At 37.9% G+C, this 15,780-nt stretch overlaps 2 protein-coding genes across 2 annotated transcripts; one reads left to right on the plus strand and one right to left on the minus strand.

Annotated features, from left to right (window-relative positions):
- Positions 1–2,299: 2,299 nt before the first annotated feature.
- On the minus strand, positions 2,300–4,873 carry LOC103947175. Its single transcript, XM_009358033.3, has 8 exons — positions 4,592–4,873; positions 4,414–4,507; positions 4,197–4,322; positions 3,895–4,053; positions 3,311–3,429; positions 2,782–2,973; positions 2,603–2,693; positions 2,300–2,507 (listed from the first exon to the last, which is right to left on the minus strand). The coding sequence occupies exons 1-8, from the start codon at positions 4,747–4,749 to the stop codon at positions 2,415–2,417; spliced, it is 1,032 nt and encodes a 343-aa protein (XP_009356308.1). The 5' UTR covers positions 4,750–4,873; the 3' UTR covers positions 2,300–2,414.
- Positions 4,874–5,695: 822 nt separating this feature from the next.
- LOC103947186 (mediator of RNA polymerase II transcription subunit 25) lies at positions 5,696–14,695 on the plus strand. Its single transcript, XM_009358048.2, is given in 16 exon segments — positions 5,696–5,909; positions 7,648–7,678; positions 7,981–8,044; positions 8,752–8,882; positions 8,982–9,191; positions 9,287–9,352; positions 9,739–9,949; positions 10,335–10,402; positions 10,529–11,204; positions 11,207–11,313; positions 11,465–11,518; positions 12,208–12,236; positions 12,616–12,684; positions 12,794–12,878; positions 13,387–13,473; positions 13,856–14,695. Coding segments are annotated over 16 exon segments (2,484 nt in total). The 5' UTR covers positions 5,696–5,811; the 3' UTR covers positions 14,354–14,695.
- Positions 14,696–15,780: the final 1,085 nt, after the last annotated feature.

Here is a 15,780-nt window from a genome sequence, read left to right on the forward strand (position 1 = left end):
CTTTGACAAATGCTTGGGGCCTCGCCCATGCGCGTGGGTGTGATTCATAATCAGAGTCGAACTCACAATGTATCAACGGTTGATACTCACTCACACGTATAAACGACTGTATGTTAACGTTTTTTAATTTATTTATATGATGCAGATATTATATGTGAACTTGTAGGTCTTGTAAAAATGTGGATCTAACTTAGGTAGTAGCTACGATTGGAATCATCGACTTGCCGCGATTGAGATGTTCATATATATATTGTAGTCCCCTTGTGGACACAAACAAGACCAAATGCATTTACGAAAACTTAATTATATATACAACAAATACAGCAAGCAACTACTAATAAGCCTAAAAGCTTAAATATAATTGGCCCTTCGATCGATCAATGCGTGATTAATTTGCATAATAATACGAGATGGGTTTAATTAGGGATCCCTTGTCATTGTTGACGAACCAATGTTGCCACTTTTACTTTATATATATACATATACATGTGTGTGTGTGTGTGTATACACATATATGTATAGCTTAAGTCAATTTCATAGAACGACTCAGTCTCTCCCGATCAAGGACGCCAACTCGTCCAAATGCATTCAGTCTCTCCCGATCAAGGACGCCAACTCGTCCAAATGCACTCAGTCTCTCGTGATGAAGGACGCCAACTCGTCCAAATGCATTCTCTGTGTATTATTTCTTGATAATTTTTTGGCTCAAAAGATCGAATATTGCAGTTGCTGTCTTAGTTCCATGGGGTTTTCAAAGCTTTAAAAAAAAATGGGGAAACAAAGATGAAAAGGAAAAGTGAAAAGCGACCAACAAAACCGGCCAATCTATTTGGTAATTAAATTAATTAGGTGAATAAACAAGAGCAAACTACAAATAGAAAACAAACAGATTAGGTTTGCATACGCTCATCTGTGCTGATATGTCGATTAGGTAGATGACCACCTGCTTACTGGCGGATCACTATAGTTTGAACATTTATAGGAAATTTAGTCCAAATAAACTATTATTTATAGAAGTGTAAAATTCATGGAAACTGGGTCTGAGTTATGGAATTTGACAAAGAGGTTTCAAGCGCGTCACACGGCGGCATCTACGTTGTGTAATTTACTACTGAAATTCAACAATCTATGTCATTTTCATCAAAGAAGACGGCGGCTCGAGCTCGTGACTTCTTTTGGAGGTGGCAATGGGTTATGATCGGATTTACTTATTTTTATGTTTGGGTTGTGTTTAGAGCAATTTCACCCATTGTCGAAGGGCAAGTGTCACATCCCGGCCTGGGGCGGATTACTTTCTGGCCCCGCTCTATCACCGTAGCACGATATTATCCGTTTTGGGCCCTGACCACGCTCTCACGGTTTTGTTTCTGGGAACTCACATAAGAACTTCCTAGTGGGTCACCCATCCTAGGAGTGCTCTCGCGTGCTACTCGCTTAACTTCGGAATTCCCATGGAACTCGAAGTCAGTGAGCTCCCAAAAGGTCTCGTGCTAGGTAGGGATGAGAATATACATATAAGGATCATTCCCTTGGGCGATGTGGGATGTCACAATCCACCCTCCTTAGGGGCCCGACGTCCTTGTCGGCACACACGCGACCAGGGTTAGGCTCTGATACCAAATTGTCACATCCCAGCCTAGGGCGGATCACTTCTCGGGCCCGCTCCACCACTGTAGCACGATATTGTCCGCTTTAAACCCTGACCACAGCCCTCATGGTTTTGTTTTTGGGAACTCACACGAGAACTTCCTAGTGGGTCACCCATCCTGGGAGTGCTCTCGCGCGCTACTTGCTTAACTTCGGAGTTCCCATGAAACCCGAAGCCAGTGAGCTCCCAAAAGGCCTTGTGCTAGGTAGGGATGAGAATATACATATAAGGATCACTCCTCCTGGGCAATGAATATACATATAAGGATCACTCCCCTGGACGATGTGGGATGTCATAACAAGGGCTTTGAATTGCCTTTTAATCTCAAAAAGGGCCTCCAACGACCCAAAAATCAGAGGACAAGTGGTAGACCAAGCTAAAGTTCAACTCAATGTCTGTGCAAGAAATGCTCGACCTTCCGCCTACTGACATGGCTGACGTCAACCACAATTTATTTTTTTTGGGCTAAGCCACTTGGTGCAGTCCAAGCCGTTTGATCTCCAACATTCAGGAGATCAAACAGTCTAAAATTTTTAATTTTATTAAGTGGCATCGCTCTACTACTAGCTAAGTGGGCCTTACAAATATTTGTGCCTCCAATGTCCCAATAACTATTCCGCAATTGAATTTTGCTAGCTTCTCATATGTAACTCAGAGGGAACCGATGGTATCAATAAAATAAACTGACATTTACAAATTACGAGTTTGATGAGATGTGTACATATTTTCGGTGAGCTACAGTGTCTGTATATCCGCAGAAAACATATTACGGAAGATTTGGAGGTAGCGGGATTTCTAGCGGTACACCAGGAGTAGGCTGAAGTACCTGTGCATCTGGTAATTCCTTGGACAAAAGATCCTGCATTTAATAACCACAACTTCAATTGTGATAATATTGCAGCAAGAAATTTTAATACTTCACCATAGAAAAAACCGTGCGAAGAAGAAAACAACCTTGAATGATTCGATTGTTCCTTCAGCCGAAACTAAACTAGCGAGAAGCCCTTTGGCATCCAAGTCCCCATTTGTCATCGGGACAATGAACCTACAAAATGTAAAACAAAGACGTTGATATGTGTCTGGTAAAACCACCTTTATGTATATGTTAGTATTAAGGTATAAAGAATCTGTACTTGGCATTCAGCAGCTTTGTAAGTCGAACTGCATCTTCTTGTCCAGAGACCAAGGTAAATTTAGGCAGAAGCTGCTTTATGACCGGTGTGATAATAATGTCAGCTCTTTCCTTCTCAAGTGAACTTGTATTGTATACACAATGGGGTTCATAGTAAAGTGTAGATTTCCCTTCTGGATAAATGACAAGATATCTGGTCCACATATTATAGCATCTCGTTAATATCCGTTTAACCAAATACTAAAGAACATATTACAAGGAACTGTTTCATAAAAGGAAAATCTACAAGCCAAGCCATCCAATACAGTCAACAATTTAAGTTCAGTCATTAAGTAGTGTGTTTACACTTGTAATTGTAATTAGTAAAGATGGTTAGGGACTTCATTGTAATTAGCATATTCTTTCTCTGTTGTAATTGTTAATTCAATCAATCAAGAAGAATTTTCCATTAACTTCATTCCTTTTTATTTCATTCCTTGCCAATGGAGTTTACTTGTGTTACAATCGCAATAAGAAAAATGAAACCTTACCCATTTTCAGGGCGCTGCCAAGGAGGACCTAGAACTGGCCCTGCTGTGGCCTGAACTTTGACTGTAGAACCATTTCCTGCTTCAATAATGGAGCTCTGGCCAGGCTCTAGATATGTGACCTAAACAAAATTCGTGTTAATCTCAAATCGAAACACAGAATGCGACTTCATCTACAGCTTTGGGATCATCTTGCATGCCAGCATTGCAAGTTTCAGGAACAATTGAGCCAAGTTGAAGCGATGACAGTTAGGTTCAGTAACTTCAGTTGTTGCGAAAGGTATAATTTTGGAATGGAATTTGTGTAGTAATGTCCACCATCTTAGCAGCACATGTATTAACCAAAAATTAAGAGGGAACAGATGCACAATAAACCCAACACCACAGCCGGATTATATACCTCAATTATAAAAACTACACTAGTTTTTAAGAAACAAGGCATTGCTTAAAGTGCATCGTTGTTTCTTTGGTGGTGACTGTAAAGATTGTTCATGCGTCACGTGAATAAACAGCATATATTAAAAAGAAAAACAAAATTAACATTCAACAAGCTGCAGCCTAAAACAAAACACTAGTTTCAAACTCACATTGCTGAAAAGGGAATCCAACAAGGCCTTAGCATTTGGTGTAGCTATTACTCTAAGATTCGGGTACTTTTTGGAGAGCGGCTTTAATGTCTTCAAATGGCAGTGATCATCAAGACTTTGTGTAATAAGCAAGCAATCAACTTCTGGAATATCACTTAACTGCACTAAAGTTGCAAACCCAATCAAAACAGGCCTATCAACTTCACAACATTCTACAAAATAATGGCAACATATGCGTAATTAAAAAGGAAAATCGAAGGCAAATTCGCTTCAAAAAATTGAATTCGAAACTAAAGGAGTACCTGGAAATTCTTCAAAAACTTCTTGGCAGCATCATAAAGCCAGGGGATTCCAAAATCCAAGTTACCCACCAAGATTGGATCCACCAGTATTTTCACCCCACCCACATCCCACAACCAACTATTCCCCTAAAAGCAAAGATTTATTTACATACGTAAATAAAAATTCCCTAAAAGTAATCAAATTTAAGAAGTACCAATAAGAAAATTGACAACCCACCTCCAAATAAGTGAGCTTGAACCCATCGGTGCCAGAGAAACTTGATTGAATTGCGTTTTCCTCTGAAACCACAGCAGAAACAACCCTACCAGTCCTGTAAATATGTAATTAATTGACAATTCATTTCTCAAATTCACCTAGAAACCCTGTATAGAGAGAGAGAGAGGAGAAAGAGAACCTGGAATTCGAAAGCTTCAATTGTTTGGAGCTTGCGCGAATGGGGGTGAGAGGAGAGAGAAAGGGATAGGGAGCGAAAGGGGATAGGGTTGTTCTGGTTGTGCATGGTCTGCTGCGGCAGGAGCAGAGAAGAGAGCAGCCCTGAGCGGCGGCTGCCATGGTGTTCCCGCGAATTTGGAGAGCGATTGAAGTGCAAAGTTGATTACTTTATTATTAATTTAATTAAATTCCTCAAACTCAAATGGATTTTATGCTGCCACTTGCCACGGGTTCACCCACATGAACAAGAAATTTGATTAATAATTACTAATTTTTTTTTTCTAATTTCGGGAATAAATGCATTTTTTTGTATTATGGTTCTAATTTTGGGTCTTTGCATTACCCAAAAGAACGAAACCAAAATTACTTCTTTTTTTAGACCAGTAGGTAGTTGCATTGGCCGAAGCGAATATACTTTTTAGTTTAAATATTCATATCGTAATCCAGATCAGTTTAGAATAGAATATCAAATTTTAGTTTTTTATCAAATAAAAATTTAGATCCTCTCATACTCTTGAGATTTTTTCATCATAGCTAAAAATTACTTTCTTTTCCTGATACTTTCCCAGTATAGTAGAAATTTCTCTTTGTCATTCTTGAGATCTTTTTGATATTATTCTTTTGAGCACAATGCTTGATTTTTCTACTCTTATTGATTCAAAATAAAAGGAAATAAAAGAAAGATCAAGCAAAAATGACACAACCAACCCAAATAAGTGTGTTGCAATCCATGATTATATCAAAATCTAAATTAAAAATTTTCACTCATTCATTTGCTTTTGTTTTAGAAATTAAAAAGACATCAACAAGAAAAAAAAAAAGTGGACCGAAATTCAAAATCTTAAAGGTAGGGTGCAAATCGGTCAATTCAAAATAGTTCAGGGGTTACCCTATTAATATTGACTGTTTATTGGGGTTTTACCACCTTTCCAACTAGAAAAACTAAAAAAAGGCGGTGGGCTCGGCCTTTAATTTTGCGCCACCGGAAGAACCCCCAAACTAGTCGCGGCAGCAGCAGTAGCAGCGGGGTATTGACTCCCATTTAAAATAATCGTCTTCGTCATCCAGAACGTTGCGTTTCGTGCACTTACCACCGCTTCCAAGCTTTGGACTTTCACACATTTCCGCCGCACAGCCAGCAGAAGCAGTTGAGATTTCTCTACGGTTATTTCGAGCCGTACGATGGCGGAGAAGCAGCTGATCGTGGCCGTTGAAGGCACCGCCGCCATGGGGCCCTACTGGGCAACCGTCGTCTCCGATTACCTTGATAAGATCATCAGGTAGGGAGTTTCTTGGCTGAATTTATCCTTTTGTTGTTTATTTTTTAGATTTTTTTTGCATTGTGATTTTAGGGTTTCGGTGTTTGTTATTGGACGAGAATTTTCTGTGGCTCGTATATGTTATTAATTAGCTTGTTTGGGCTGCGTTTGGTGGCTCGGAATCGAAATTTGATTGCAATTTCACTTTTAACTTTGAAATTGGTTATGTGGAGTGTTTGTTAACTGGAAAAACTATACTGTTTTGGTTCAATTTTGAATCTTGCGTCAGCTACGAAAGAATCTGATAAAACTAGTTCAGTGAGTTGTAGAAATGTCCGATTTTTCTGTACCCTCGAACCGTGAAATCGTAGGCAGCCTTGCTATATTTCTACTATGTGCAAAGTTTTATTTCATATAATCCTGATGGAAACTGGATTTGGATTGATTTATAAATAATTAGTTAGTTCTCATCAGTTTTGTTAGAAGCTATCCGCGGTGATGATCTCCATGCGTTGATTTGTTGCTTGTTGGCATGTGATGGAAAATAAGTCCTATAATTGGTCAGATAGATACATTCCATGTATCAAGATTAACTTCCTTCCAAATTATGCACACAATACAAGCGATTTTAATGAGGTAACTTTTAGTTATTATCCCGTGTTTGCTATTAACTTATTACAGAACCTTCTGCTTTAGGAACAAATACAGTACTTATAGGGCTAAATCTGTCATTTTTACGTTTTGGGTTTGACATTGAATAATTGGTTTTCCTCCGGTATTCAAGCAAAGGAGAGAGTGGATAACTCCTTAGACATCTTGAAGCAGGGTATCATGCTCCAGCTTATTGGAGTGAGCATTCTCTATACTACGATGTCTGAAGTGTATTTTTATACATTATTATTAATTATTTAAATTCTTAATATTATTTTTGTTATTGTAATACTATAATCAGTAACGTATAGGTTACGTAGTCGATGGTGGATAGTTAGTTTTTACTTTACAGAGTTTTGTGCAGACGTGTCAATAACTAGAGAAAAACGTACATACGTGCTTGTCAATGAGACTAATAGATATGCCCGAGGTCGTCAATGTGATCTTTAAAAGAGGATCCCCAATTCTATCACAGAGAAAACCCTAATGGCTGAGAAACAACTGATCATCGCTGTTGAAGGGACTGCAGCCATGGGTCCCTTCTGGGAACTCATTTTTAAAGATTATTTAGAGAAGATCGTAAGGTCCGCGTTTAAGTTCTTAGTAATTTTTCTATCTTTCTTCCTTTGTGCTGTGTCGTAGCTTCTGTTCTTTCTCCCTCCTTATCTATGACCAGCTTTGATTTCACACGTTACTTTGTGGTTTCTACTTATGATGTAGGTTACAAGGTAAGTTCTTATGAATTTGTCCTGTTGAATCATATATTTCTCCTGGGGTTTAATTAATTTTATTAGGAGTGCGCATTTATAGAACAATTCCCTAAAGTATAGTATAAAAGTTGAGGTTTATCATGATTTCCCATTTACAGTTTCATTTCATTGCACATGAAAAATTTATATGGCTGTCCTTGAGAATTCTAAAAGTTAATAAGTGCCTAGGTATAACAACTTCAGTGAAGGTTCATACTTGGAATTTAACAATCTTCGTCAAATACATTCCTGTACATAGAACCAAATATGAAGTTTGTCATTGATTTTTCATTAACATGCATGGGATTTTATGCACTGCTCTATAAATAAGTCACTTCTGATTTATCTTTTTCCTGTAGGAGTTTCTGTGGAAACGAGCAAAGTGGGCAGGTTTGTCCCTTTTCCATTACTTTAGGTTTATCATTATCTATCAGAAGTAATTTGTCCGAACTGTTAATTGTTCATTACATATTTAAACATGTTTTCGTGTACATGGTTGTGCCTTCTTTGACTAGATGTTAATAGCATGCATGTAATAATTTGAGTACCATTTGTGTACCTACATCAACTATTTATCAAACCACAGACAACCATTCTTACATTTCACTGGCAACAGCATTATTAGTTCCCTCTGTAAGACTTCTAGCTTGGTAGTCTTTTTCTTATTATGTAATTTGGCTTTTGAGATGCAGAAGCTCTCGACTTCTACTGTTGAGCTCTCCCTGGTCACATTCAATACTCATGGATCTTATTGTGGTATGTAATTTTGTTCTTCTTATTCCTAGTTTTCCGATGTATGACTTGTGTTGTTAATTTATTATTGCAGTACGAGGTTGACTATAAATTCTTCAGGAATTTTACTTTTTGTAGGGTAAGACTTGCTAGTCTTCCATCCTCCTACTAACAGGATTCAATCTTACACTAAGTCAAATAGTTCTTTGTAAACAGGGTTCAATCTTCTACTAAGTCAAATAATTGTTTGAAAGTTAAGCTGGATGTTGTTCAAGGTTTGCAAATTATCTCTTAGTGATTTTAACATGCTTTGTGGAATTATTCCCTTTGAAGTGGTGGATTTTTACTAGCTTTAAGTTAAATTCTAAAATTAGTAGACTTTATTGTAACGTAGTGGCTCTTTGTACATAACACCACCTGGAAGTCTGAAAAACTTGTTTGAGTTCAGTCCCTTGTCTACTTTTGTGAACTTTATGTGGAAATACAGTGAGCTACATTAAGTTATATGTTTCCATTTCCCCTCAGTTGGACAACTTATGGCTGGAAATGGAAGTTTTTTTTTTTTTTTTTTTTTTTTTCTGGTAAATTACCACTTAACTAGTATCACACCTTGTTTCTTATGAACCCAATTCACCAAGATGATATGCAGGCATTCCATGTCGTTACTGTAACTGGCATTTGCTCAATATATATATGAATATTTTGTAATAATTGTACAACCTTTCATCAAGGTTGCCTGGTACAACGGAGTGGCTGGACAAGGGATGTGGATCTCTTCTTACATTGGCTTTCAGCTATACCCTTTTCTGGGGGTGGGTTTAGTGATGCTGCAATTGCGGAAGGGCTTTCGGAAGCTTTAATGGTATGCTGTTCAAAGCCGTCCAAGTACTTTTGAGTTCAAATGCATTTCTTAGTCACATTTTAAACTTAACATTTACAATTCTTCTGATGAAAAACACAGATGTTCCCTACAGTTCAAAATGGAAGCCAAAATCAACAAAATGTGGATTTTCAGAAGCATTGTGTTCTTATTGCTGCGAGTAACCCTCACCCTCTGCCCACACCAGTGTATCGGCCACAAATTCAAAATTTGGAGCAAAATGAAAATATTGATGCACAAACAGAAAATCGTCTTTATGATGCTGAGGCTGTTGCTAAATCATTTCCACAGGTACTTTTTTTGTATATTCCTAGTTTAACGGTGTCTGTTCCTTTCCTCATGAGGGTTGAAAGTCATCAGTAATGAGCCCTTACTTTTTCATCCAGAGCTCTGTTTCGCTGTCAGTCATTTGTCCAAAACAGCTACCTAAGCTCAGAGCAATATACAATGCAGTATGTTCCATCTCTTATCTCTTATCCTTAAATGTTTTATATATATATGTATGTATATATTAAGCTTTTGACTTTTTGTATACCTTGCTAAATCAACATTAAAAGTAACTTCCTTTATTTTCCTTGGTGCTTTGTTGAGCTTTAACCCTTTATGTTGTTGAATTCTAAAATCAACCACTTAGACTATCATGAACAAAAAATATAGTTTTTTTTTCTGGTATTCATATGCATGGAACCACTGTCTAATTATATTAATAAAGCTGCAAAGAATGTTCGACAATACAAAGGGGAGGTGACGGTATTATTGCCAGACTGAATATTTTATTTCCTATGGCTTAAGATCACTAGAAGAAATTGGTGTGATAGTGACCACTTTGCCAATGCAGGGAAAGCGCAACCCTAGAGCGGCAGATCCACCAATTGATAATGCGAAAAATCCCCACTTTATTGTTTTAATCTCGGAGAATTTTATGGAGGCCCGTGCTACTTTAAGTCGTCCAGGAATTACAACTTTGCCCTCAAATCAGAGTCCTGTAAAAATGGACATAGCTCCTGTTGCTTCAGTTACTGGGCCGCCTCCAACTTCTATGCCCTCAGGTTTGCAGTCAATATGCTGTCCCCTTTTCCAGTGCAAAATATTTGGTTCATTTTTTTCTTCTGTTAATGAAAGTACTTAATGATTCAGTTTCACTTATCTATTTGACTTTTTTTTGTTGAAATTATCAATGTTTCAGTATCAATAAGGTGTAGTCGCAATTTCTATTTTATCTTTTATAAGAGTAATTGTCTCTGTCATACCTCTCAAATGAACATAGTAAGGTTAAATGAATTACAAATCTTAGTATAATAGGCTGTCTTGTTTGAATTAATTACTTAAGTTTGTTATGGCTAGGCTGTTCATATTTTTTTCATGGTTAATTCTTGCTTATCCTGCTTGTTTGCAGACTTATCCTTTCTTTTTCTTTCCTCTTTTTCAAATTAGTGAATGGACCTGTTATGAATCGGCAACCAATTTCTGTTGGAAATGTGCCTCCTGCTACTGTAAAAGTTGTAAGATTTCTTGTGCACTCTTGAACTTTTATGCTTTGTGCAAAGGAAAGAGATGTTCTTTTTGGTCTGGTATACTGCTTTAAATTGCACATGTATAGTCATAAAGTTTTGATATGATTTGTTTAGGAGCCAAGTACCGTAAGTTCCATGGGACCTTCTTTTGCACACATCCCATCTGTCCGTCCTCCCTCCCAAGGAGTCCCAAGCTTGCAGACTTCGTCACCATCTTCTGCTTCTCAAGAGATGGCCACAAATAATGATAATGTGCCAGATTTGAAACCTGTAGTGAGTGGTGTGACACATCCCTCGCGTCCTGTCGGTAGCATCCTCAATAACATCTCTCAAGCACGCGTGATGAACGCAGCAGCCTTAACTGGAGGAACTTCTATGGGACTCCCAACTATGGGTCAAAATCCTATGGCCATGCATGTATCAAACATGATATCTAGTGGAATGGCATCTTCAGTTGGTGCTGCTCAAAATGTATTTTCATCATCAGGGTCCGGCACTCTTACACAGGTTGCGCAGAACCCAGGTCTTAATTCATTCACTTCAGGTACCTCTAATGTCTCTGGCAACAATAACCTTGGGATGTCACAACCAATGAGTAACCTCCAAGGTGGTGTTAGTATGGGTCAAGCTGTGCCTGGTATGAGCCAAGGAAATCTCTCGGGACAGCAAATGGTTCAAAGTGGAATTGGCATGAACCCAAACATGATGAGTGCCCTTGGTTCAACAGGTGCCTCTTCTGGAACTGGTACAATGATTCCTACTCCAGGAATGGCTCAACAGGTGCAATCTGGATGCAGTCACTTGGTGCAAACAATAATTCAGCATCTAATGTGCCGTTTTCACAACAGACATCAAGTGCTCTGGCATCTGCACAATCCAAATATGTGAAAGTCTGGGAGGTAGGTCTTTTAAAAAAATACGGTTGGATTTTTAAACTTCTGGTGGTAACTTTTTTAAGCTAGAATGTCAGGAAAGTTTTAAAGATGGTTGGCTCTGTTTTACTGTGGTATTCCGCAATCACTTATACTTGAATGATGAAAATACATGCAGGGAAATTTATCTGGGCAGAGACAAGGGCAGCCTGTGTTTATCACTAGATTGGAGGTTCGTTCTCAGTTACCTCGTTGGATGACATGGAATCTGTGGTTTATTTTGTGATACTCTTACGTCTGTGGTTTCTTGCATTGCACAAAATCATTATTTTTGAGAGAAAAGTGGAGCATGTCTGTGACTCTGGCACATGAGGATTTTCAGTATGTTTCCGTATAAATTGGATTGTGAAACCGTCTGACCATCATTTCTTTGATTTCCACAAACTACTCTTCACCCAAAACACCACTGATAAACTATCACAAGAGAAGGGAAATTCCAAATTGCCATTGAATCAAGCCATTGTGCTGTCATGGATAACCATAGTTATTTATGTTGAACTTAAATTTTTCTGAAAAAAGTTCTCTATGTTTCCTTGTGATTGTTCTTCAGAGTGATTTGAATTCAAAAGTATTATGCATTTGGTTTCAGTTTTAATATATTTGTCGGAGGAGGAGAGAGAACAAAAATTGCCGAAAACACTGAACAATCGATAAATAGTTATTTCAAGTGTGCCATCAATGACATCTATTTTTATAGACAATTTGATAACCATAAGGGTCTGAGCGTCCTGAATTAAACCACAGCATGAAGCATGTTTAGGGCCTAACCACATGGGATTATTTATATTTCTCTTAGTTATCTTTTACAATTTTAGCAGTTAATTGTTTGTTAACTCCACAATTGCTTTCTAATTTTGTCAGGGTTACAGGAGTGCTTCAGCTTCTGAGACGTAAGTCGGGAGTGTACTCTTTCTTCTTTTTGTTTCAAATAGATGTTAATGGAATGTAATCAATGGTTTAAAGTTTCTATTTTAACTTTAATTCTTTTATGTAGAAAAAGAGGTCTATGACTATTAATATTTCTACCTTATCAAAGCAGACTTCTTTTTCTTTGGTTAAAATAAAAATTTAGTTACCTTCATTCTTAGAATCCTAATGGCTTGACGTGCTGTAAGAATATTGGCGTGATGTTGAATGTATTTTGATCAGAACTCTTTAGTTGGGCTTAATTGGTTGGTGCTTTAGTGCACAATAAAATCTTAATCTCATGACTATGGTAAAATGTGTCATTGGCGTATATTTATTGACATGCATTGTTTCACTCCTCAGGCTTGCAGCAAACTGGCCACCAACAATGCAAATAGTGAGGCTCATATCTCAGGACCACATGAATAACAAGTAATTACAATTTAGTGAAAACATTCTCTCCTTTATTTTTCTGTGTAATATTTTCCTCCTGACGTTATATTCCTCAGTTTTCTTGACCTCATCAATATTTATAATTCAGGCAATATGTTGGAAAGGCAGACTTTTTAGTTTTTCGGGCAATGAATCAGCATGGGTTTCTTGGGCAATTGCAAGAGAAGAAACTTGTAAGCTGTCTACTCTCTTTATCTCACCTTACCACTTTTTCCTCGAGACTCAAAAATTGTACTCATTGCTAATTTGCTATCCAATTTCTTGCCACTTCCACTTTATCCCTCAAAAGTCGTTACCCACTTGCCTAATTATCGTCTTCTCTTATATATATTAATCTAAGCATCTTGGATTACCACTTGATTATCTGTAAATTCTGATCTGGCGGAGTACTTCCTTAGATTCTGTGTGACATTCTGATATGAACTTAGTTAAGTATCTGTTTAAACTCAATAACCTCTAAATGCTGTGATAACTAAATTTATGCATTTAATTGGCTCTCTTGGCTTGAAGTGGGGTAATTCTTGATTGTGGTATCATCCATGTGAGACTTCAGCATCAAAAGCTAGTTCTTCTATTTTATTTGACCACCTGCAATAGTTTTCCTTTGAATGTAATCATGAAACCGAGGACTATTCTTGTATGTTTTTTTCTTCTCAAAAAGCTGATTTCCCACTTTTTCAGTGTGCAGTGATCCAATTGCCCTCTCAGACACTACTGCTCTCTGTTTCAGACAAAGCATGCCGCTTGATTGGAATGCTGTTTCCAGGGGTGAGCTTGTTATTACTTAGACCATTCTTATTACCGCGGATTGTAATTCAGTGATATTGGTTTTTGCGAATATAAAGTATTCATAGCCACCAACTCTGAGCTCGTAAATCCACAACAAATATGTGAGGTACCGTCAGTACTAAAAGAAACCTGCAAAATGGACCTTGTATTTTGCGAAAATTTTGTGGGGATCGTCAAGGACCTTTCTAGCCTGTGTAAGGTGCTTTTAGTTCTGAAGGTTCCCTGCATATCCTGCAACTTCTGTTTTAACTTCTTTCTGAAATGGAGGCCTGTGGTGGTACTCCAAAATGAGTTTGTGGCTCGGCATTGTAACCTTCTTACAACCTGGTTTTTGTTAAAGCTAAATCTACCATCGGTTCAGGATATGGTTGTGTTTAAGCCACAAGTAGGCGGTCAGCAACAGCAGCAACAAATGCAACAGCTACAACAGCAACAAATTCAAGTAGGCGGTCAGCAACAACACATGCAAGTTCCCGGTCAGCAACAGCAGCAACAAATGCAAGTACCCGGTCAGCAACAACAGCAACAAATGCAAGTACCCGGTCAGCAACAGCAGCAACAAATGCAAGTACCCGGTCAGCAACAACAGCATCCTCAGATTCAACAACAACATCCACAGATTCAACAGCAGCACCCTCAGATTCAACAACAGCAGCAACTCTCGCAGCAGCAGCTCTCACAACTTCAATCACAACAGCAACTGCCGCAGCTTCAGCAATTGCAGCAACAGCATCAACAACAACAGTTGGTTGGGACAGGGATGACTCAAGGTTATGTTCAAGGCCGGTCACAATTAGTCTCACAGGGACAGGTTTCGTCACAAGGGCCTAATATGCCTGGAGGGAGCTTTATGGGTTAAATAAGAGCTTCAACTTGTTATAAACACTCGGGGACTCGCATATAAATAACTTTACTATCAGCCAGTGTAATCCCTAATGATCGGACTTTTATTTATCAGTTTCAGAGGCCTATCTTTTTAGATGAAAATTATGAAACTGTGGCTAGTTACTTGACCTGCGTTGGATAGAAATTTGTGATGCTTTTGCATGTTCTTCATGCCGATGTCGTACGGCGGACTATTAGTAACTCTACTGATGTTAAAGGGATTATGCCTGATAAGTGATCCCTGCATTTGGGTTCTTCTTCTAATGGATGCCTTACTGTTAAATATGCTTATGAATTAAGTGCTGGTTTTGTTCAAGATGAGGATTCTGCTTGGAGTTTCATCTAGTCTTTGAGTACCCCTCGAGCGTTTAAGATTTTTGTTTCGCTTTTTACTTAGAAAACGAGCCTAACTAACGCGCAGAAGGTCTGGAGGTAGTCAATCTGTGGACTCATATTTCCCTATGTCACTACTATAACGAGTCTTTGCAACATCTGTTATAAACTCCCCTCGTTTGTTTGCTATCTGGAGGACGTTACGGGTTTAATGGGTGTCTAACTCGCAGTTTTTAATCGGTTTTATAAATTTCTACAAAAATCATCATAAAACATTTCTACGAAAGCCATCATAAAACCTACGAGTGTTGTATGATATAAACATGATGTTGATTTAGCGTAAGATTAATTAAACAAGATATAATACTTGTTACGCTTTAATTTTGTGGTAAGAAGTGGGTAGCAGTCAATCACCATTGGCTTTTGGGGATGCAAATAGCAAAGCCATTGGGGACACTCGAAAGAAGAAAGAAAAAAGAGTCGCACCAACAACTCCCATACACGAAGAGCATTCCTTCACTTGCCCTTTAATCATTAACCCCTCAAACTATTCCCTCTTTATAATCCCAATGCATTCAATTTAAGGTGGCTCCATTCACCACCAACTAAGCTCTTTAATCATTGGTTCAATACTTGGGATAAGATATAAATAATTGCACATAAGAACTTTTTGTGTAAAGAAAAATTGACATGGGAGCTTAATGAAATGATGCCTGTCAAAATGGGGTCCTTGGATTCCCTTGTATATAGCATCAAAGTGGGTGGAGTATATCATCAAATCACAGTCCAAGTTATCTTGAGTAATTTTGGAGAAAAATTTGTTTGTGCCCATTTTAAGAAACATATATTTCATATATAAGCTCACGCATTACTGAGCACGTTATCTTTAGAGTCATCTGACATATAATGTTGTATTAGGCCTCATGATCTGATATCATACTGGTCTCATCAATATAAGAAACTAACTTAATAAGAAAGTCCAATCAAGACCTCTCTCCTACCACATAATCTAAATTATCTATTAACAAAACTTTCTTTGTGAACCAAAAGAGATTGAAAAGACCAAAT

This window comes from the organism of the source record quoted next, unplaced genomic scaffold (assembly GCF_019419815.1).
Source record: "Pyrus x bretschneideri cultivar Hongxiangsu unplaced genomic scaffold, Pyrus_bretschneideri_v1 Contig22, whole genome shotgun sequence".
Taxonomy (NCBI): domain Eukaryota; kingdom Viridiplantae; phylum Streptophyta; class Magnoliopsida; order Rosales; family Rosaceae; genus Pyrus; species Pyrus x bretschneideri.

Excerpts from the sequence above, each read along its gene's own strand:
- LOC103947175 (XM_009358033.3), bottom strand. The coding sequence starts at position 4,749 with ATGGCAGCCGCCGCTCAGGGCTGCTCTCTTCTCTGCTCCTGCCGCAGC. Across the intron at positions 4,054-4,196 it reads AGTTTTTGAAGAATTTCCAG|TTAAGTGATATTCCAGAAGT; the intron begins GTACTCCTTTAG and ends ACTTTAGTGCAG. Across the intron at positions 2,508-2,602 it reads GAACAATCGAATCATTCAAG|GATCTTTTGTCCAAGGAATT; the intron begins GTTGTTTTCTTC and ends TATTAAATGCAG.